Source organism: Budorcas taxicolor, chromosome 10, assembly GCF_023091745.1.
Source record: "Budorcas taxicolor isolate Tak-1 chromosome 10, Takin1.1, whole genome shotgun sequence".
In the NCBI taxonomy this organism is placed as follows: domain Eukaryota; kingdom Metazoa; phylum Chordata; class Mammalia; order Artiodactyla; family Bovidae; genus Budorcas; species Budorcas taxicolor.
This window is the reverse complement of record NC_068919.1, coordinates 54,198,515-54,222,946: the sequence shown is the minus strand read 5'-3', so window position 1 is coordinate 54,222,946 and position 24,432 is coordinate 54,198,515. Positions and strand designations below refer to the sequence as shown.

The window sequence follows — 24,432 nt, the reverse complement described above, 5'->3', positions numbered from 1 at the left end:
AAGACAAGCTTCCATGGACAATGTAACTTAACAATTGGAGAAATTAGACATTTGTTTGCCTGTATTGCTGCCTTTTTCTTCTTTAACGTCTTCTGATGTGCCTTGGTGTACCTGAGGAATTAAAAGAGGAAGGCTGCAGAGTTTCAAGTGGTTTTCAGGGGCCAGATGCATAAGGTTTATTAAGATCCTTTGAAGACTCCTTTTAGTTCATTCTGGCAATTTGAAGTAATATGTGCTACCCACTAGTCTTTTGACTAATCTCGGTCTTCAGCTTTTAATATGTTACATTTTGAGCTTAAAGGTAAATTAATAGCCCTTGGAAGTACCCTTGGAAAATTTAAGTCGCTGAAGGTACATTATAGTCTTTGTATGAAGTCTAACAACACAGGGTTATATTTAACTTCAGCGAGAACAATAATAGTGTGATGACTCATCTAAATCTGGTTACATATGTTGGGCATCATTAAAAGATATGCATATAGTCATTCAGCAGAGGTTGGCTGATCTTTGGAAAAGACACAGTAGTTGAGTAAGACAAATGATTCTTGTTGTTTAGTTGCTAAGTCATGTCCGACTCTTTTGTGACCCAGGGACTGTAGCCTGCCAGGCTGCTCTGTCATGGGATTTTCCAGGCAAGAATCCTGGAATGGGTTGCCATTTCCTTCTCCAGGGGATCTTCCTGACCCAGGGATTAAATCCACATCTCCTGCATTACAAGTGAATACTTTACCACTGAGCCATCAGGGAAGCCAAATGATTGGACCAAATAAAATCTAATCCACCTTTTGTATGAGAGATAGTGAATTTCCTGAGCTACCAATTGGAGTTTTCAAATATCCTGGACCTACAAGCTTATAAATACTTCAGCAAAAATAGTCAAGGAAGCCATATGCTTCCCACTTTTATACTTGAGTGAAAACTGTCTCCATCTTCATCTTTTTTTTCCTAATTTAAAAAAGTAAATGTAAAAGAAGTGCTATAAGAAGAATACCCAATGAAACAAAACAACCAGAATAATTCACCTATATGTTCGAAAGAATTGCATGTGTTGAGTATGAAGTTTATATGTGAAACATTCAAGAGTATTATACTATTTTGATCTCACTGTAAATTTAGATCATTAAGATGACACTCCTTCTAGAGGTGACAGTGGAGAATTCATTCAGTGTGAGAAATTCAGAAGGATTCCAATGTGACTTAAATATACCTATATGCACATAAAAAAAGACTTACAAAGTTAGAGTTAACGTAGATGTATTTTTGAGTGGAATGAGAGGGTTCTAGTCCATTCATGTAACTTTATATCTGTAGAACTTAACAGTACTGACTTTATAACCAGACAGCCTTTCTTGAGTTCTGCCCACAAAACCAGTGTGACTTTTGAAAAACTGCTTAGGCAGGACAAATTTTAAACACACACCATTGTACACACAAAATTCAAACTTTGGCCTTGGAAGAAGTCACATTAAAGGTATAAATTCTATAATAATAATTCCCAAGATCATAAACTGCATTAGAGGAAGATAAACCTCATTCCAGAACCAAAGCATTTAGAAATCCAAGCCTGGACATTGTGACTTTACCCTGTGGGATGCCATTCAATGAAGGGAGAAAACCTGAATGTACTAACCTTGGCTCGCATGATCTGAGAGTTGTTCATAACTCTCTTTATCTGATCCTCCTGTTTGACAGTGATTTCTAACTAAAGTCATGCCCTTTAACCTTTTATTTTGCATGTTGCCTGACCTGAGCAGAGTAAGAAACAGGACATTCCTCGGGAAGATCAGGGACCAACCACCAAGAATTTGGATTTTTGGCCCCAGCTTATTACACTGATGGTCACTATTATTGATGAGGATAAAACTGCCTATACTCCTGTCCTGAATCAGTAAGTACACTTTTTTGTTAATAAATGGATTTTATGCAGCTAAAGTTAAGGAAACATAAACTGTTTGAAGTACAGCTTATACTCTCATGACAATGACAGACTTAAGCTATAGAAGTATTTTCTGCTTTTCTCAATAAACATCAATTCAATGATAGTATAAATTTTTAGTTTCAGCCCCATAGAGTGTAATTATTTCAATATGGAAACAAATATTTCCCTCAAATTTATTTTTATTTGATGTAGAAAAATTTCCTCTTTCTACTGTCTTAGAAAAATGCCATCCCCCAAACTTAAAAGAATGTCAAAGAGCTCATATTAAACATATTCCATTGTGACTTTTTAATTATAAGGATTTGGCCCCAAAAGTATACTTTCAAAATAGTTGTGTATGCTATATTTAACAAATTTAAGGCAGCATTTAAGAGAACAAGCCCATTTTCTTAAATAACCTGAGCCTATGCTGTCATGCATAGAATTTATAAATTCTATGCAGATGAATTAAGGCAGGTAGGGTGATTGCAGCCATGAAATTAAGACGCTTACTCCTTGGAAGGAAAGTTATGACCAACCTAGACAGCATATTAAAAAGCAGAGACATTACTTTGTCAACAAAGGTCTGTCTAGTCAAGGCTATGGTTTTTCCAGTAGTCATGTATGGATGTGAGAGTTGGGCTATAAGGAAAGCTGAGTGCAGAATTGATGTTTTTGAACTGTGGTGTTGGAGAAGACTCTTCAGGGTCCCTTGGACTGCAAGGAGATCCAGCTAGTCCATCCTAAAGGAGATCAGTCCTGGATGTTCATTGGAAGGACTGATGTTGAAGCTGAAACTCCAATAATTTGGCCACCTGATGCAAAGAGCTGACTCATTTGAAAAGACCCTGATGCTCGGAAAGATTGAGGGAAGGAGAAGAAGGGGATGATAGAGGACGAGATGTTTGGATGGCATCACCAACTCAATGGACATGGGTTTGGGTGGACTCCAGGAGTTGGTGATGGACAGGGAGGCCTGGCGTGCTGCCGTTCATGGGATCACAAAGAGTCGGACACGACTGAGCGACTGAACTGGAACTGGAAAGGTAGTAAAACAGATGAATTGAAATTCATGACTGTTCTAGAAGAGTCTGAAATGAACAACTTACCCAGATTCTACTAGCTATGAGACCTTGGGCGAATTATCTAATTTTCTTGGGTCTAAGTTTCCTCATATATAAAATAAGGGCATATTGTTACATATGAGCTATACCACCAAAATAACAGCTGGCTCTGCCAACCAGGCATTTGCAGTCTGCTTAATGAAGAGAGTCTTTTGACTTATTGGTCATACCTGAAATACTGTAGGAATAGCAGAAATAGACAAACCATGAAGTACATTCAGGCTTAATATGAAACACTGGTTTTATTATTTCTCATTTTCCATACTGGTCAAGACAAGGTCAAAAAGCTTGTGTGTAATCCAATTGAAATTCTAGTTATAGAATAAATACATGTAAATACTCTAATTTTTATCCTTTTATGTTTCATTACCACCAATATTCACCTGCCGCAAACTTCTCCTAAATGTGGAGAAACTGGTTCTCTCTGTTGTGCAGTGATAACACCATCAGGTTTGCTTTTACACTTTTGTTTTCCCCTTTTCCCTTATATCCACCTTTTCTGCCTGATGCCAGAGTGTATCATGGTGAGCATCTGTAGAGACTTTGCTCTTTTGTTTCTTCTGATAGCTCAGTACTCGATCTGCTCTTTTACCATATAAAATCCTTATTTCATCTCGGGTGGCTTTGAGCTGTTTTCTTATTTATTCTTTGGACTTTTCTTGAAGGCAGAGTAGGTTTCCTAAAGGTAAGGAGATTAATAACTTTGTTTCAAGACTGTGCCCTTGAGCTGGTGTAGGCCACTTGATAAATGACCATGGAATGAAGACAAATATCTGCTGAGAAATGCTAATTAAAAGTTATTTGAAAGAATTTATTTTTAATAAAAAATGTTTTTATGTTTACCAAATATCATACATTAGAATATGGTATTAAAAGATACATTATAAAATCATGGAATCAAAGTTTCCCAGAGTCATCTTTAATTATATACCATTAAAAATATGCAGAGATTTTTAGTTCCTTTTTTTTTTACAGTATTAAAGGAAGTAGAGGGAATAGATTTACTTATGCCAAAAATAAATTTTAAATTATGGGCTAAATTGAGTCTTCTAAGTATAAAAATGAGCCATGACACAAAGAAAGATATGTCTTTGCTCTGCTTTTTATTTATTTATAGTGTCAGAGTTTAGGGTCACCTTTTTTTTCTATGAAAACCTAGCTCGAATAAACCTGAATGTCATCCCTCTCTTAGGAATCTGTCCTTTATGATTATATTTACTCAGATTTTGATAATTTTGCTAAGATTTTTTGCTTACTAAGATTTTTAAGGAGTCAAAATTCCAAATCATTCCAAAATTCCTGAAGGCATTTGTTTCTCATACCACTGAGTCTATGTTTTAAGTGAACTCACTTGGATAGCAAGGTGTGACCTTAGTGGCCGATGTTTGTTGTTGTTATGTAGTCATTCAGTCATGTCTGACTCTTTGCAACCCCATGAACTGTGGCATGCCAGGGTTCCCTGTCCTTCACTGTCTCCTGGAATCTGCTCAAACTCATGTCCATTGAGTCGGCCAATGTTTGCAGTTGTCTAATTTGATGAGATTTCCATTGATGCGTGTTTCTTTATTTGCATGTGTATCTTCACATTTGTTGTTGTTCAGTCTCCCACGCATATCTGACTCTTTGCAACCCCATAGACTGCAGCATGCCAGGCCTCTCTGTCCCTTACCATTCCCCGAAGTTTGCCCAAGTTCATTTCCATTGCATCAGTGATGTCATCCAGCTATCTCATTCTCTGATGCCCTCTTCACCTTCTGCCCTTGATCTTTCTCAGCATGAGGAACTTTTCAGTGAGTCATCTGTTCACATCAGATGACCAAAATCTGGGTTTCAGCTTCAGTATCAGCCCTTCCAGCAAGTATTCAGGCTCGATTTCCCTTCAGATGGACTGGTTTGATCGCCTTGCTGTCCAACCGACTTTCAGGAGTCTTCTCCAGCACCATAGTTCAAAGGCATCAGTTCCTTGGCGTTTCACCTTCTTTAAAGTCCAGCTCTGACAACCGTGTGTGACCACTGGGAAGACCATAGCCTTGATTATATGGATCTTTGTCAGCAGAGTAATGTCTCTGCTTTTCAATACACTGTCATACATAGCTTTCCTGCCAAGAAGCAAGCGTCTTCTGATTTCATGGCTGCAGTTAGCATCTGCAGTGACTTTAGAGCCCAAGAAGAGGAAATCTGTCACTACTTCCACCCCTCTATTTTCCATAAGGTAATGGGGCCAGATACTATGGTCTTATTTTTTTTTTTAATATTTAGCTTCAAGCTGACTCTTTCACTCTCCTCCTTCACCCTCATCAAGAAACTCTTTAGTTTCTCTTCACTTTCTGCCATTAGAGTGGTATCAGCATCATATCTGAGGTTATTGATGTTTCTCCTGCCTATCTTGATTCCAGCTTGTAACTCATCCAACGCAGCATTTCTCATGATGTGCTCAGCTTATAGATTAAACAAACAGGGTGACAACAAACAACCCTGTCCTACTTCTTTCTCAGTCTTGAACCAATCAGTTGTTCCATGCAGGTTTCTGACTGCCGCTTCTTGGCCTGCATACAGGGTTTTCAGGAGACAGGCAAGATGTTCTGGTATCCCCATCTCTTTAAGAGCTTTCCACAGTTTATTATCCATGCAGTCAAAGGCTTTGATACGTAGTCAATGAAACAGAGATAGATGTTTTTCTGGAATTCCCCAGCTTTCTCTGTGATCCAGAGAATGTTGACAATTTGATCTCTGGTTCCTCTTCCTTTTCTAAATCCAGGTTGGGCATCTGGAAGCTCTTGGTTAGCATAATGCTGAAGCTTAGCGTGCGTGATTTTAAGTATGACCTTACTAACATGGGAGATGAGGTCAATCATTCGATGGATAGCACAGTCTTTAGTAACTACCCTTCTTGGGAATTGGGATGAGGATTGACCTTTTCCAGTCCCGTGGCCACTGCTAGGTCTTCCAGATTTGCTGACATATTTAATGTAACACCTTGATGGCATCATCCTTTATGGTTTTGAATAGTTCTACTGGAATTCTGTAATATCCACTAGCTTTATTAACAGCAGTGCTTCCTAAGGCCCACTTGACTTTGTTCTCCAGAATGTCTGGCTCTGGGTGGCTGACCACACCATCGTAGCAATCTGGTTCTTTGGATCTTTTTTGCACAGTTTTTATGTGCATTTCCATCTCTTCTTGATCTCTTCAGCATCTACTAGGTCTCTACCGTTTTTGTCCTTTGTTTTGCCCATCTTTGGGCAAAATGTTCTCTTGATATCTCCAACTTTCCTGAAGAGATCTGTAGTCTTTCCCCTTCTGTGGTTTTCTTCTGTTTTATACACTGTTCATTTTAGAAGCCCTTCTTGTGTCTCCATGCTGTTCTTTGGAAATGTGCATTTAGTTGGATATACCTTTCCCTTTCTCCCTTGCTTTTCGCTTCTCTTCTTTCTTTTGCATTTGTAAGGCCTCCTCAGATAACCACTTTGCCTTCTTGCTTTTCTTTTTCTTTGGGATGGTTTTGTTCACTGCCTCTTGTATAACATTACAGACCTCTGTCCATAGTTCTTCAGGTACTCTGTCTACCAGATCTAATCCCTTGAATCTATTCATTACCTCCACTGCATGTTCATAGGGAATTTGATTCAAGTTGTACCTGGCTGGCCTCATGGTTTTCCCTGCTTTCTTTAGTTTAAACTGAATGTTGCTATGAGAAGCTGATGATCTGAGCCACAGTCAGCTCCAGGTATTGTTTTCGCTGACTGTATACAGCTTGTCCATCTTTGACTACAAAGAATGTAATCAGTGTGATTTGGGTATTGATTATTTGGTGATGTCCATGTGTAAAGTCATCTCTTGTGTTGTTGAAAAAGGGGATTTACTATGACCAGTGCATTCTCATGGCAGAATTCAGCTAACCTTTGCTGTGCTTCATTTTGTTCCCAAAGGCCAAACTTGCCTGTTATTCCACATATCTCTTGACTTCCTAATTTGCATTCCAATCCCCAGTGATGAATAGACCATCTTTCTTTCTTTTTTTTTTTTTTTTTGGTGTTAATTCTAGGAGATTTTCTAGGTCTTCATAGAACTGATCAACTTCAGCTTCTTAGGCATCGGCGGTAGGGGCATGGACTTAGACTGTTGTGACGTTGAATGGCTTCACATCAATCTTCACATTTAGGCATCATTAGTTATCTTATTGGTTAGAAAAGCACAGTGTTTCACCAGGTAGGAAGTCCAGATGACTGACATTAGGATCAAATAGGCTGCTAGATGTGTATGCAGATTCTGAGCCCCATCCCAAATCTACGGAGTTAAAATGTGAATTTGGCCCAGAGGTCTGCATTATTAATACAATACTCTTGTGTCTTCTATATACATCAAAGTATAAAAGCACATGCCAGTTTATGAAGAAAACATGTCTGGCTTAAACAGGTTTTGTTTTTATTTTGAAGGTTATAGCAAGAGAATGAATGATTTAAAAATACAGGCCTTATTTTTATATTTTTCAATATAATTTAGGGGTATGGCTATAATTCATTTAATGAAGTACTCAGGGTTATTATGAATAAAAACATTGCAGGCTTTTGCTTATTCTAATTTGATACTAATTTGTAGTTGTATAATGTAAACATACAGGGAGAGATTTGTTTACTTTGTATGCTAGCATATATTCAGGCATACATATTAGTTGATTGAGTGAATAAATTAAAGGAAATCTCTATGTGTACTTGGCACAGCGTCTGTTCTCTTCATTCCTACTCTACTGATTAATTAAGGTACTATTTTTTGAGGAATACGTATTCACCTTTTCAAAATAATTTTTTATGAAGTAGTTTTCCAGATGCCTGTAGAAATCTCACTATCCCATTGAAACTGAAAACTATTAGGCAGAGTATTTTTAGAACTTCATGTGTGGATCTCTCCCTTTTAAACAGATGTACTGAGGTATCACTTCAGTCGCTCAGTCGTTTCTGACTCTTTGCAACCCCATGGACTGCAGCATGCCAGGCTTCCCTGTCCATCACAAACTCCCAAAGCTTACTCAAACTCAAGTCCATAGAGTTGGTGATGCCATCCAACCATCTCATCCTCTGTCATCTCCTCTCCTCCTACCTTCAACCTTTCTTAGCATGAGGGTCTTTTCAAATGAGTCAGTTCTTTGCATCAGGTAACCAAAGTACTGGAGTTTCAACTTCAGCATCAGTCCTTCCAATGAATATTCAGGACGGATTTCCTTTAAGATGGACTGGTTGGATCTCCTTGCAGTCCGAGGGACTTTCAAGAGTCTTCTCCAACACCACAGTTCAAAAGCATCAGTTCTTCAGTGCCCAGCTTTCTTTATAGTCCAAGTCTCACATCCATACATGACTACTGGAAAAACCATATCTTTGACTAGACAGACCTTTGTTGGCAAAGTAATGTCTCTGCTTTTTAATATGCTGTCTAGGTTGGTCATAACTTTCCTTCCAAAGAGCAAGCGTCTTTTAATTTCATGGTTGCAGTCACCATCTGCAGTGATTTTGGAGCTCAAAAAAATTAAGTCTCTCACTGTTTCCTTTGTTTCCCCATTATTTGCTATGAAGTGATGGGACTGGCTGCCATGATCTTAGTTTTCTGAATGTTGAGTTATAAGGCAACTTTTCACTCTCCTATTTCACTTTCATCAAGAGGCTCTTTAGTTCTTCTTTGCTTTCTTCCATAAGGGTGGTGTCATCTACATGTCTGAGGTTATTGATATTTTTCCTGGCAAGCTTCATCCAGCCCAGCATTTTTCATGATGTATTCTTCATATAAGTTAAATAAGCAGGGTGACAATATATAGCTTTGATGTACTCCTTTCCCAATTTGGAACCAGTCTGTTGTTCTATATCCAGCTCTAACTGTTGCTTCTTGACCTACATACAGATTTCTCAGGAGGCAGGTCAGGTGATCTGGTATTCCCATCTCTTTAAGTATTTTCCACTGTTTATTGTGATCCACACAGTCAAAGGCTTTGGCATAGTCAGTAAGCAGAAGTAGATGTTTTTCTGGAACTCTCTTGCTTTTTTGATAATCCAGCGGATGTTGGCAATTTGATCTCAGGTTCCTCTACCTTTTCTAAATGCAGCTTGAACATCTGGAATTTCACCGTTCACATACTGTTGAAGCCTGGCTTGGAGAATCTTGAGCATTACTTTGCTAGTGTGAGAGATGAGTGCAATTTTTCTGTAGTTTGATGATTCTTTGGCATTGCCTTTCTTTAGGATTGGTATGAAAACAGACCTTTTCCAGTCCTATGGCCACTGCTGAGTTTACCAAATTTGCTGGCATATTGAGTGCAGCACTTTCACAGCATCATCTTTTAGGATTTGAAATAGCTCAACTGGGATTCCATCACCTCCACTAGCTTTGTTCATAGTTCAGTATTCTTCCTTTGTGAACCCCATAAACAGAATGAACAGTGTTGAGGTATAACTGAATACAATAATACTTCACATACACAATTTGTTTAGTTTTGAAACATGAACCATCACCACAATCAATAAAGATATTCATAATTTCTATGTGTCTTTTGTAACCTATCCCAGGCAACCAGTGCCTAAGACTACTAATTAGTTTGAAAATTGTGTCCTTTTGTGAAAGGAATAATATATTATGTACATCCCTTTGTTTAGTTGCTTTCACTAGTTACTATTTTGAGATTCATCTGGGTGTTTGTGGGTATCGGTACTTCATCTCTTCTTATTTCTAAGTGATATTCCACTGTATAGATACAACACAAAATGTTTATCCATTCATCTGTTATGATTAGGCTTAAGGCCAAGGTGAACATTTGGATTTTTAGGTTTCTGTGAATTTTTGTTTATAAAATTTTATGTAGAATTTTTATTTTCCTTGGATCATGTAATATGTACATAATTAATATTTCTTAAAATTGCCAAATACTTTCCAAAGTGTTTATATATTGCCAACATTTAGTGCAATTGACATTTTGCTTTTAGCTATTCAACTAGGTGTATAGTGATATTTTCTTATGGTTTTATTTACCACTTTCCTAAGAACTGATATTGACCATCTTACATGTGTTTATTTGTGATCCATATATCTTTGGTGAAGTGTGTGTTCAAATCCTTTTGCCATTTCCAAATTGGAATGTTTATCTTCTTATTAAAGAATTGTAATGGTTGTGACTGTGAAGAAAGCTGAGCGCCAAAGTAGTGATGCTTTTGAACTGTGGTGTTGGAGAAGACTCTTGAGAGTCCCTTGGACTGCAAGGAAGTCCAACCAGTCCATCCTAAAGGAGACCAGTCCTGGGTGTTCATTGGAAGGACTGATGCTGAGGCTGAAACTCCAACACTTTGGCCACCCCATTCGAAGAGTTGACTCATTGGAAAAGACCCTGATGCTGGGAGGGATTGGGGGCAGGAGGAGGGGACGACAGAGGATGAGATGGCTGGACGGCATCACCGACTTGATGCACATGAGTTTGGGTGAACTCCGGGAGTTGGTGATGGACAGGGAGGCCTGGCGTGCTGTGATTCATGGGGTCGCAAAGAGTCGGATGTGACTGAGTGGCTGAACTGAACTGAACTGAATGGTTAAGGTCAACTGTCAGATATGAATGTTGCAATATTTTCTGCTATTTTGTGACTTTCTTTTCCATTTTTTACATTTCTCTAGCAATCTTAAAAAAATTGATGGAGCAGTTCAATTTATCATTTTTACAATTTGTTTCTTTGTGTGTGTTTAAGAAATCTTTGCATCCACCACATTCAAGTTGCAACACCACAGTTTTCTTCTAGATGTCCGGTGTGATACAAACTTGTAAGATTTCCTGGTGTGTTTTTTTTTTTCATATTTTTATCTATCTTTGCAACTCTATTTGTTGGAAAAATTTTCCTATACCCAGTTGCTTTTGTCAAAAATCTGTTAATTAAATGTGTGAATTTAATTCTGGACTCTCTGTTCTGTTGACCCATATATCTATCAGTCTAGTAATGATGAACTTCCTCTCCTTTTGTCTGGAAAACTTTTTGTCTCTCCTTCAATTCTGAAGGACAGCTTTGCTGAATGGAGTATTATTGGTTGGCAGGTTTTCTCTTTCAGCATTTTGAAAAATCATTACAGTCCCTCCTGGCTTGCAAAGTTCATGCTGAAAAATTCACTGATAGTCTTAATAGGATCCCCTTCTAAGTAACAAATTGATTTTAAGATTCTTTCTTTGTCTGTTATATTTTCTTTGCTAAAATTCTCACTTTGTTTATGCCTTGCTCTCTGACCTCAGTGACCATCTTTATGACCATTATTTTGAACTCTCTGTTGGGTAAGTCACATTCTCTATCTTACTAAGATTACCTTCTAATGATTTATCTTGTTCCTCTGTTTGAGACATATTTCCTTGTTGTTGTTACTTTTTTTTTCATTTTCCTTCAATCTTTGTGTTGGTTTCTGCACATTACATGTGCAGTCTTGGCATTGTCTCATCATCAGTCCAGATGAAGCTCCTGGTTGTCTCTCAAACCTTTATGGTTGTCCCCCATAGTTGAGGGTGTGCCAAGATCAGTCAGTGTTCCAAGGAAGAAAATATCAGTCAGCACATAGATGCAGGCTAACCAGAAACTGTACCCTCATGGAAGAGCTGGGAAAAGATATAGTTAAGTTCCTTCCAAGGAGAAATTTGAAAATGGGTATTTTTACCTGCTTCCTCTACAGGAAGCCCAGGCAGATAGTCATGAGAGTGGGGGAGGAACGAAAGGGTGCTCCTGCACCTAGGGAAAAGCTGCTTCTTTGTTTGCTGTCCTCCTGTGGAACATGTGAATGCAGCCCCATTAGCTTTCAGAGCTAAGTGATTTGGGAATTCCATCCCTGGTATGGCAGCCATTAAAAACTGAGTCACTAAATACGTGGACAAACTGCTTTCGAGGTGGTACTAGCAATTTGGTTTTATTGTTGGATCAAGCCAGAGAGGGAATGCAGGAGAAGTGCTCACCAGCTCCCCTGGACTCTAGGGAGATCTCAGTCAGCCTCTAGATGCATGTTAAATAAGAAGCCAGACCTTCAGTCCTCAGCTTGTAAAGTATGCAGTCAAATCCCTCAAGGGAAGTCTGGACAATGGACAATTTTGCCTGCTATTTCTGGGCTGAGCCTTGAGGGGTAGCCACAGGAAGTGAAGTACACCCATTGCTAAGTACTTCTTTGTTTGCCATAGTCCTTGAGCCACTGGATGTCTCTCAGTGGGATTTTCTGACTATGTAGTTGTACAGTCCGTGTGTCTGTGGGTACAGGGAAGTTCAGGAGTTCCTTGTTGTCATCCTGGTCCCTCCTAAAACTACTTGTGCTTGATTGTGTTTTTGATATTTGTGTCTTTCAAGGAATTTTTCCATTCAGTATAAGTGGCCAAATTTGATGTTTTATAATTGTTCATGACATTTCCCTATTATGCTTTTTTCTTTTAAAAAATCTTAATACATTTCAGTTCAGTTCAGTAGCTCAGTCATGTCCAGCTCTTTGTGACCCCCATGGACTGCAGCAGACCAGGCCTCCCTATCCATCACCAACTCCTGGAGTTTGCTCAAACTCATATCCATTGAGTCAGTGATGCCATCCAGCCATCTCATCCTCTGTCATCCTGCTTGCAATCTTTCCTAGCATCAGAGTCTTTTCCAGTGAGTCAGTTCTTTATATCAGGTGGCCAAAGTATTGAAGCTTCAGCCTCAGCATCAGTCCTTCCAATGAGTATTCAGGACTGGTTTGATCTCCTTGCAGTCCAAGGAACTCTCAAGAGACTTCTCCAACACTACAGTTCAAAAGCATCAATTCTTCAGTGCTCAACTTTTCTCAGCAAAGAGAGGGTTTACACTGGGGAGAATGGATAGCCGGAAAATTCAAAAAGTATTAAAAGTACAAAAAAAGAAAGAAAATAAATCATTTTTAAAGTTTTTGTGAATGTTAATTACAGCCTTCTTGAAATTTAAAATAGTTATTTCTTGAAAATTTCCAAAATAATATGTTATTTGGACAGAATAAGAAGTTCCCCCACCCCCCCCCCCCCCCCCCCCCCCCCGCCCAGGAGCACAAGAGTACTGTTATAAGATTGCTATCTAAGACTTGTACTAATTCAATCACTTTTGATGTCAACTTTCTGTCTCATTGGAAAAGACTCTGATGCTGGGAGGAATTGGGGGCAGGAAGAGAAGGGGACGACAGAGGATGAGATGGCTGGATGGCATCACTGACTCAATGGACGTGAATCTGAGTGAACTCCGGGAGTTGGTGATGGACAGGGAGGCCTGGCGTGCTGTGATTCATGGGGTCGCAAAGAGTCAAACACGACTGAGCGACTGAACTAACTTCGGTCTCCCTGTCTACATATCATATAGAAAAGAAAATGTTCCTCTTGGATTTTCATTTTATTATGCTCACCAGATGATTTATGCACAACTAGATATCTGTGTTATGAATATTATCATCGGCATTTAGGGAACTATGGGAAATTAATTACAGCCAGGCGTTGTACTAAGCATTTTTACAGTTTAATGTCTAATTGAATCCTAAATGTAATTGCAATAGAATCAGTGCTGTTAAAATCCCCAAATTGCATATGACAGAAGAGGTAAGTAAATTTCCCAGGATCACACATTTAGTAAGTGGCAGAATCAGAATCTAAGCAACCCTCTACATTAACAAAATGATTAATTGTAGGGAAAATATCCCATAAGTAAGGGCAGGGCATTAATCCTTCAGCTCAGTGCAAACACTTCTGATGTCTCAAAATTAATCTGGATCTGGTCATGAGAAACCTGAAACAATAATTACAATTGCAAAAGGTGTAAGATATGCCATATGATGGCACTACTTGTAGTTGTGTATTAGCCAGTAGACAAAATGCATGTAGTTTTAATTTTCTGTAGGAAAAATAAAAATTTGAAGTGTGTACCCACTGGGGCCCTCAGCAAAAACCAAAAAAGATTTTTTTCCCTAAAATTCTCTGCATTAAAAAATTTTGCTTCCTCAACATTTGGGATACAAAAAGGTGATCAATTTTCTCTTGTGGATTAGGTGCAACCAAGGCCCACATTTAATAACTCTATCGAATCTAACTTCATACATTTCTATGCCTTTTTATTTATTTTTATTTTTATTTCCTCATTTTCCTTTTTTAAAAAAAAAAAAAAAACATATTTTTTTTTTCCTCTGGAGGCCCTCTGTGTCCTGCTACTGGATTCTGAACTGGTTGCTCTGTAGGTCTATTGCAGCACTGTTATTTGGAGATAGTGATTGCTACCATTGGTAGAAGTTTTCATTCATTTAACTTAATGTCAGTTACTGGGCAATATGCTACAAACTGGAAACCTAGCAATACACAAGACAAAAAAGTTATTTAATACTTTTGCAGAGAGTGGACAGGAGTTAGATAACAAGGCATATAAATGAACAGATAATACAGTGTTTCAGGTGTTGATAAGAAGGTAAAGCAAGATAAATAGAAAAATAGTGACTTGGCAGAAGTGAGGGTTGTTGCTAATATGTTAATTTCGAAGGCTAAGAAAATACTCTTGGAGAAAGTGACATTTGAATTGAAGCCTGAATGATTAAAGAAAGGCAGACAGAAACAGAGCTCTGTAACTGTAACCAGGAGAATCAGTAACAAGTACAAAGTTTCAGGGCTGAAGCCTGGCATGTTGGAGTAGCAGCAAGAAAGGCCATATGACTAGGGGTTAATCAATGGGAGAAGCCATAGGAAAAGTAGATGTCATAAAAGTTGCACTTTTATTTATTGGATGGTGCTGCAGATTCCCATAGTTGACAAGGCAAGCAGACTGCAACACTTTGCTTTCATGTTCTTATTTCAGTTGCTGTTACCTGATATGTGGGCTTCGCAGGTGGAGCTACTGGTAAAGAACTTGACTGCCAATGCAAGATACATAAGACATGGGTTCCGTCCCTAGGTCAGGAGGATCCCCTGACCTTCAGGAGGGCACTGCAACCCACTCCAGTTTTCTTGCCTGGAGAATCCCATGGACAGAGTAGCCTGGTGGGCTACAGTCCATAGAGTTGCAAAGAGTAGGACATGACTTATGAAACTTAGCAGGCAGGCAGGCAGGCACCTGATATGCGGTCAGTATTTACTCAGGTTAGAGAGAATGAGAAGTAGTAATTTGGTTAATCAAGATTTTTTTTCTAATTATTATCTTTTCTTTAGCAAAGTTAGTTTTACAAAACCTTAATGAACTTCTTACTATCCAGCTCTGAGTTCCTCCCATACTTTCCTTTCAGTTCAGTTCAGTTCAGTTCAGTCGCTCAGTAGTATCCGGCTGTTTGTGACCCCATGAATCGCAGCACGCCAGGCCTCCATGTCCATCACCATCTCCCAGAGTTCACTCAGACCCATGTCCATCGAGTCCGTGATGGCATCCAGCCATCTCATCCTCGGTTGTCCCCTTCTCCTCCTGCCCCCAATCCCTCCCAGCATCAGAGTCTTTTCCAATGAGTCAACTCTTCGCATGAGGTGGCCAAAGTACTGGAGCTTCAGCTTCAGCATCATTCCTTCCAAGGAAATCCCAGGGTTGATCTCCTTCAGAATGGAATGGTTGGATCTCCTTGCGGTCCAAGGGACTCTCAAGAGTCTTCTCCAACACCACAGTTCAAAAGCATCAATTCTTTGGTGCTCAGCCTTCTTCACAGTCCAGCTCTCACATCCATACATGACCACAGGAAAAACCATAGCCTTGACTAGATGGACCTTAGTCGGCAAAGTAACGTCTCTGCTTTTGAATATACTATCTAGGTTGGTCATAACTTTTCTTCCAAGGAGTAAGCGTCTTTTAATTTCATGGCTGCAGTCACCATCTGCAGTGATTTTGGAGCCCCCCAAAATAAAGTCTGACACTGTTTCTACTGTTTCCCCATCTATTTGCCATGAAATGATGGGACCAGACGCCATGATCTTAGACTTAACTGAAGCATTACCTCTTCTGGCAAGTCTTCCCTAATTTCGTCCAGGATGTAGAAGTACCACATTATGGTTCTTCTATGAGTTTGCACTCTGTCATTCCATTTATAACTTGGTATTATGAGTATATGTATGTAACTCTGTTTTCTCCAGTATTCTAAAAGGTTTTTGAAGGAAAAGACCATTTCTTGTCATCCTTTTATCTTCACAACCTTAGCATAGTGTGAGATGAAGAGATGTTGTTCAACTTGTTAACAAATGGAGGTCCCACTGCACCCTGCTTACAAAATCAATTACATACTCACAAATGTTGGTAGCAAAGGAAAGGCACCTTTAATTAGAATGCCAATAGTCTGGGCAGATGATGGACTCAACATCCCCCCAAAACCAATTCTGAAGATTCTGCTTGGCCATGACATTTTAAAGAGAAAGAGTAAAGTAATCTTAGTTAACCACTGAGATAGGGATTCAGAGTGGTCATCATGCCCACCGCCCCCACCCGCCTAGTGTGCAGACTCATTGACTTCTTGTAATCTTCCTCTAGTTGTAATCTTGTTCACACAGTTTGTTTGGAAGATTATAAGCTTCCAAAGTGAAGGGGAAGCTAGGTAAGAGATTTGGTCCTCTGCTCTTTATTAATATTTATTCTTCATTTCTTTTTCTTTGATCTACAGAAAGAACTGACAAGTTAGACAAGGTATTGTGTGATTAAAAGATTTAAGAGGTGTGCTTGAGCCAGAGATAAGCAGAGCATGGGGGTGCCTGGTTTAAAAGTTAATTCTTAAAGTGACAAGAAAAGGGGCTTCCTGCTAAGATGAGTTTCCTATAAAGAGCTGCTTACAAATCCCCACTTGTCAGAACAGGATTCTAATTCTGTGACATTAGGGGCAAAGGTCTATCTTCTATAATTTCTTCATGGTAATATAGGGTGCTGTATTCTCAGAGTGGAAGGTGTCAATGTGAGTCTGTAGCATTTCTGACAATTTTACTTGTCTGCATATATATATATATATATATATATATATATATATATATATATGCTGAAAGTGAAAGTGAAGTTGCTCAGTCATGTCTGACTCTTTGCTACTGTGGGCTGTAGCCTATCAGGGTCCTCAATCCATGGGATTTTCCAGGCAAGAATACTGGAGTGGGTTGCCATTTCCTTCTCCAGTATATAGGCAGAGAAACCTACAATTATTCTGATGCCTACAGAGATGTAGATTATCATGAGCAATAAAGTTAATCCTATTCTCTTGAGGCCTGTTCTTGAAGTTGTTCTAGCCATAGATTCAGTACTGCTCAAGTAGGAGCATCTAACATTATGGCTACAGACTGGTCATCATGCAGTTAGCTTTTTTCTCCTTTGGTGGCAATTATAGTATCTGTAGAATAATTCTCTATTGTCTAATCATTAATTGTTTGGTTTGGTGTTTGGGGTTGGCACCTGCAGGGTTCTACACAGTTCCAGAGCCATGTTTACTGAGTAAGTAAAATTTGCCAATTCCATACTTGTCCTTCTGCTTTGTCTTTAGCGTTATTCAGATTTTTCTCAGTGATAAGTGATACCCCCTTCTCCCATCCTAACATGTAATTGAAACAAAACAACAGATGATTACTTTGGTTTAGTAAAGTAACATCCAAAAGCTCCTTACCATAACAGGCCATCTAAAAGCTTATTGTGAGAAAAAGCAGAAAATTGCCATTGTAACTTTATTGGCATCGGATAGGAATGATCATACACAATAGGTGCTTTTTCACTCAATACAGACAGATAAAATGACTGCTGAATCATAGTGAAAGGATTTAAGGGAACTAATTCTAAGCAGTCTTTGTAGCAATGTCTCATTCTTTGACAATGAGAGATCCATTCATAAATATGCATTATACTTGGGAAACAACTTACAAAAGCGTCTCCCTCCACTGATGTTTGGGCACTCAAGATGTTTGTTGGGAATCACCCAGTGGACATTAAGGTCTTTACTTTTACTACAAATCTCATTTTATTATAGTTATTTTGTAAGCCATCTTAGTACTTTTGAATATGATGAATACATCAGCAATAAGTAAAAATAAAGAGGACTATGTTTCAAGTATGCAAAGATAAATGTGACTAGAGTGGCTTAGTGATCTAACATTTTTGAGTGAGAGACTGATCTCTGAGACCTTAGAAAAGTTTTGTAACATCTTTCAAACTGTTTTCCACATGTGAAAAACTGGGAGATAAAAGTGAAGACATAGGACCATTATCAGAATTCAAGGAGATGAAGCTTAAGAGCACTAGCCCAGTGCCTGGTATTGCTTAGATACTCAGCAAATGTTAATTCCCACCTCTCCTTCACTGCTCAAGCTCCCTGACCCTGACATGAATTTCAGAACTTGCTTTCCCCAAGTCTGTAATCTGGACATACTGAAGTAGCTTGAGAAACAGTGATCTGAAGGCAGTAAATTCCATTTGCTATTCCCTGCCCCAAAGACATTACCCAATTTTTTTAAAGCTTTATCTGGCCATTTCTACCTGCCTCACTACTACCAAGTAACATCTTCATTGTCTTACAAAATGCTGATTTTAATAGTTAAGCTAGATGCATCCCAAATTTTACTTTTCATATTTAAATTAAATATGTATTTAAAGATCCAAATTCATTAAAATAAAACCTTAGGTTGTAGATATAAAGAGAAAACAGAAGGATAAAACGTTAGTTGTATTTAAATGACATTAGTAACCCATTTTTGTTGTTGTTGTTACAAGAGAACTTAAATACAAAAGGAAAAATGATCACCACAGGAAATGTCCAGTAGTAGTTGAGTTCACATTACAAGTGCTTAAGCTGACTTTCACCTTTAACTGCAATGGTGTAATGTGTTTCAGTTGCTCTTTAATTTGTAAGGCTACTTTGTAATTTACTAGTAGAGTCCTGTTCATTCTTCTTGGCTGTTCTCGCTCTTCAAGGTAATGGCAGATAATTGCACTAAGGCATGTCAAATTTTCATATTAACAAAGCTGAATTAAAAAAAAATAATAATGTTAAAAGAGCAGAGCAAACTGAGTGTCTCACCTTTTGGCTATGACAGTGAAGTTTCAGTTGCAGACAGAACAGATATCAGAACCGTTGCTTACTCACATGAAACAAAGAATACATTTTTCTTCAAAGGCAAACTTTGCATATCAAAATAATACTTCACATATAATGAATTCTAATTTTTATCTGTTTTGACTAATGAATCAGTATTATCAGATCTGATAGTGGAAGACTGTGTTTTCCTTATTTCACTAAGAGATTTGCAAGATAATAAATTGAATTGTTAAATTGTTGTGTCTCATAGGATTCAAGGTTTAAAACATTTATGCTTTGCATTAATTGCTGCAAATTAAAAATGGGAGACATTCAAATAATGTTGAAATGGATCAATTATTTCATTAAACCTCTTTTTATAAATGATAGACTAAGTGAAGTCACGATTGCATGGAAAATGAAGAGGTGGAGCTATACATTCTAAAGTTCAATTTGTACCAATTTTATTTTTAAAATATAAATAATAAAGTATGAATATTGAATATACTGTATTATACATGTACTTGTTTTAACTTTTAAGTATATATTATAATTCCTAAAATGTTAGGAAATGGTCATGGCATGCATGCATGCCAAGTCACTTTAGTTGTGTCTAACTCTTTGTTACCTTATGGACTGGAGACCGTCAGTCTCCTCTGTCTATGGGATTCTCCAGGCAAGAATACTGGAGTGGGTTACCATGCCCTCCTTGAGGGCATCTTCCTGCCCCAGGGATTGAACTGTCTCTTATGTCTCCTGCATTGGGAGGTGGATTCCTTACCACTAGTGCCGCCTGAGAAGCCCAGAAAATGGTCATGGAAAGTTGAAACCTCTTTCACTCAAGCTTGTATCATAGTTTGGAATTTATTTATAATTAGAGAAGGAAGTGGCAACCCACTCCAGTGTTCTTGCCTGGAGAATCCCAGGGACGGGGGAGCCTGGTGGGCTGCCGTCTACGGGGTCGCATAGAGTCAGACACGACTGAAGCGACTTAGCAGCAGCAGCAGCAGCATATAAATTTTTAATATATGGCTAGAGACTGCTGAAGTTTGGGAAACCAGTTAACTCCTACTGAATGTATAATAATTTCCCTCTTCAGTCAAGTTTATTGCTATTAATTTTGTTAGCTTTTTTTTTTCTGGAAACTAATAACTAGCAAACACAAATGTAAACTTGCATTCATTTGATAATTTTTTTCACATTAGAAATCAATAAATCTAAATAATATTTTCTTGCATGTCTCATTTGTGGTAAAATTTTCATTATAATTAGCAGTAAACATTTATTAAGTGCTCACTGTGGGCCAGTGGCTGTACAAAGTATTTACATGTAAAGTTTCATTTAATCCTCATAACAGCCCTAGAGTCCCAAATTGCAGTTATTATCACCTCCATTTGACAGATGAGGAAATTGAGTTTCGAAGAGATTACTCAGTGCTCCACTGGGTAAACTAGTTAAGTAGCAGAAGAAATCAAGCCTCTGTCTTTTGAATTGCATCGAGGCTTAACCACTACATTATACCTCTGTGAACTGTGCCCAGGAAATAGCCAGTACTGTGTTAAATTACAGAAAATAAGCTTCTAGCAAATATGCAAATGTATAGAGTTCTTAGCCAGCTCCAAGAAAAGGCAGAAATCTTCAGCTGTGGAGTGTGTTGGAAGAAAACAACTTTTCCATTTGATTTGATACAGAGAAGAGAGCACAGACACAGCATATACAGTTTGATGCCACAGTGAGATTGTGTATTTGTGCATCTATAAAGGAAATTTGAACACAGTACAAAAAGACAGTTACGGAAATATTATTTTGTGGCCCCTTAAAAATTAGAAACATAAAATCCTGCCAGTGGTTACTCAGAAATTGATAAAAATCTCTTATAAGAAAGACTCTATGTCTCTCCTCTTCCTCTGAGTTCTGATTTGCTTCTTTTATTGGTTGTATATAGTTGTGAATTTTTCTCCCCTTTTCACCGAGTAGGTAGGAATAAAGAAGTTGTTTTGGAAACTATTAGCTTTGCAGACGTTCTTACCAGGTTACATCCTGGCTTGTAGAATTGTTTAAATTGGAGAGGAAATTTACATACTTACAAATAAATAGATAAATAAATACATAAAAGTATGTGTGTATATAAATGTACAAATACAGCTTATACAGTGTATAAGCACAATTAATATTATTTGTTAGTGAAGAGATGCTAGATGGAGAATTGTTTTCTAATGCCAGCCAAAACTGTTTAAGGAGAAAAAAAAAATCAGGTTATTTTCATCTGAACTGAACTATAAAGCAAATGTCAATAAAATTAGATAAGTTAAATTTTGTGGCAACAGTAAAATGATGGAATTTACAGTTTTACATAGTGCAAAGGCACCAACACTATCACTAACTCTTAATATTGTGAGCTACAATTCAGTTTATAGTCACTGTAAACTTGTCTTTATCCTTGCCCTTATCCTTCACACTTAATTAATCATTGCTAATTCTGCCTTGGGGCTTCCCTGGTGACTCAGTGGTAAAGAATCCAAGAATCTGCCTGCCAATTCAGGAGACAGGGGTTTAATCCCTGGGTCTGGAAGAACCCCTGGAGAAGGAAATGGCAACCCACTTCAGTATTCTTGCCTGGGAAATCCCATGGACAGAAAGAGCCTGGTGGGCTACAGTCCATGGGGTTGCCAAGGAGTCGGTCCTGTCTTAGTGACAGAACAACAACAAATACAACAAAATTAGCTGGAAGACATACTGAACTGTGCGTTCAAAGAACAGAGAGAGTATTTATGATCAGATGGAAATTGAGGAACAGTACAGATAGGAGAAAATGATCAGAAGACATGGGACACTAGATATGTTTAGAAATTATAAGTAGTGTAGGTGGCAAGAGCATGGAAGGCATTGGAGAGTACAGACAGAAGTTATAGTGGAGGTCAGGTTGCCATTGGCCAGGCAAGTCACCTTAATGGGCTGAAATTTCTCTGTGCTCCTGAACGTGTGACAAGCAATTGATGGTTTTAAAGTAGTGATTTGAAATATTACAGCCTATGTTCCTCAAATTAGGTGGTAGTATACAGTATGAATTTGAAGAGTAAGAAATGGAGGTAAATAACAGATATACTAACAGATTACTTCAGCTTTTGAGTCAAGTGTGACTTGAATTGGGGATAAGATGGTAGGAGCAGGGCAAGGATAAATTCTACAGCTACTTCAAAGGAAGAATCCACAGGAGAGTAGAAAGAAGATGCTGTGGGTTGTGCCAGAGGTTGATGACCAAGTTTGCTATCTGGATTCAGGTAGGGTTGACTCATGAAGTATTTTATTTAACCAGGATTTCTGTGAGACGGAGCCAGAGAAGTGTTTCCAAATGCACCAAAAATACCCTAGAGGGGTAGTAAAGTAAAATAAAAATATAGACTTTGAAAGAACCTGTGTAATTATTAACTAAATAAAGGATCTTTGAGTAATTTTTTTTAGCACAAGGATATCTATTATTTCCATTGGTAATAGTAAGAAAACCAAGTTTGAAGCTGCCCTGTCATAATACACAATAAGCAAAACTTCTAATGATATCTCAAACCCCAAAGATTATCTTCTGCATGGAAGCAGAGCTTGGCAAGTAAATCTTGAGATTTAAATTTAGACTGTTGCAGAAAATATAAAGCTAATCATTTGAACTGTAAATATTTTAAAGCAAAATCAATACGTTAAACAAAACAAAAGAGCTAGCTGTAAGGACATCATAAATGTTTGGGAATTTCTATTATTGTCATAAGAAAAAGAACGAAAAAAATATGGTCAAGAAGCATAAGCTCTATATCTGATTCTGTCATTGATTTATTTCATGTTTTAGAACATGTTTCTTGATACTTAATATCCCTAAGTGTAAAATGAGTATAATCAAAGTTATGTTTGTCTTTCTTCTAAGTATGAAAAAAAAACTGAATATTTGCTGATTGTTTATTGGAGAGTTCATGAGCTTTTCAAAATCAGCTCAAGGCTCTGACTACCAGCTCTTCATTTGTAAAATGAGAATAACAACCAAAATGAATTTTGTGAGCAATAAATGAATGTTATTTAACTTTTTAAAATAATCACATAGTATTTAGTAAAATTCCATTTGATTTTATTTCAGGATGCATGTAAATGTTCATATTTTCTAAAATAATCATATTCAACTTCACAGGCCTATTTGAAGTAGAAAATGAAAGTTCTAATGCTTATGTATCATTTCTTGTGAAGAAAAGAAAAAAGTAAAACCAAAATAAGACTCCCTTTACCCATGCCTTACAAATTTTTTGTAGTTGGGTGTATTTTTTCTAACTATTTTCTGCACATATAAGCATAGAAATTCATTTAATAGTATTTATTTTTATTTTTTTACAAAATACAGGCTCATAATATGTATACTAACCTATAATTTTCTTTGTTTGCTTAAAACTGCCTGACATTTATCTTTTCATGTCAGTACAGGCAGACCTATCTCGTTTTGTTTAAGTTGCATATTATTCTGTAATTTCATATAACATCATGATGATGCATCCATGGAGGGGGATTCCTGAGCCACAGGAGAGAAGGGAGTGTAAATAACTCAAGTATTGGAATAGCATGAAAACTTGTAGAGAGTCGGGCTTTTGGAAATCAGACGCAGACAGGTCCTGAATTTTCTTTTCTTTCTTTTTTTTTTTTCTTGCGTGTTTTCTAGCCTGAAATGTACTTAGTAAAAAAGTTTTACTATTATTTTAATTGAAATTTCTTTGAATATTACAGTGGTAAGAATCTCTTATCTATGTTTGCTAGGTCTTTGTGGGTTTTTTTTTTTTCTTTTTAGATTGTCCATTAATCACAGCCATTTTTCTAATATTTCTCTTTTTCCTCAGATTTATAACAATTCTTCTTATATTAGTAGTATTATCCCTTTTCCTTTCATTTATCGAGTGTATATTTTTCTAGTACGTTGTTTTTATTTTAAATAGTAGTTTGGTTTTGGTTTACGTTTTTGTTAAATCCTCAACAGTAATAATGAGAACCCTTAAACCTTAGTTTCACAAGAATGAAAATCAAATTTGACGTTGCTTATGCAACTGAGAAAATCCTGACATAAATAGCTTATTTTTAGATTCTCTGTTTGGAAGTTATCTGATTAAAAAGTCTAGATTAAAGGAAAAAATTTTTTAAGTCGCTGTGAGAATCTTTTCTTATGGTAATTACAACCGTTTACTGGGGTTGCAGAGCTTATCTCTTCCACCAATTAATCTTTATCCTCCTTGAAAAGTACATACAAACCTTACTTTCTTCAAGTAACCTCTGTGAATGGTTACACTAGACATTCTTCTGCATCATATACTCAGCTTTATTGTGTTCAGTAATTTCTACTTGGTGCTATACTATGTGCCTTTCCGTTGTGATCCATGTTTTTTTTCTTTAACCAAAATA

General features: G+C 37.6%; 1 protein-coding gene across 1 annotated transcript in view; it reads left to right on the top strand.

Moving 5' to 3' along the window:
- The window catches only part of UNC13C (unc-13 homolog C), a 655,255-nt gene that overhangs the window by 413,759 nt on the left and 217,064 nt on the right, over window positions 1-24,432 (top strand). Inside the window, exon 17 of the mRNA XM_052646337.1 lies at window positions 1,755-1,888. Coding sequence (XP_052502297.1) covers window positions 1,755-1,888 — 134 coding nt within the window. The remainder of the gene's footprint in view (window positions 1-1,754; window positions 1,889-24,432) is intronic.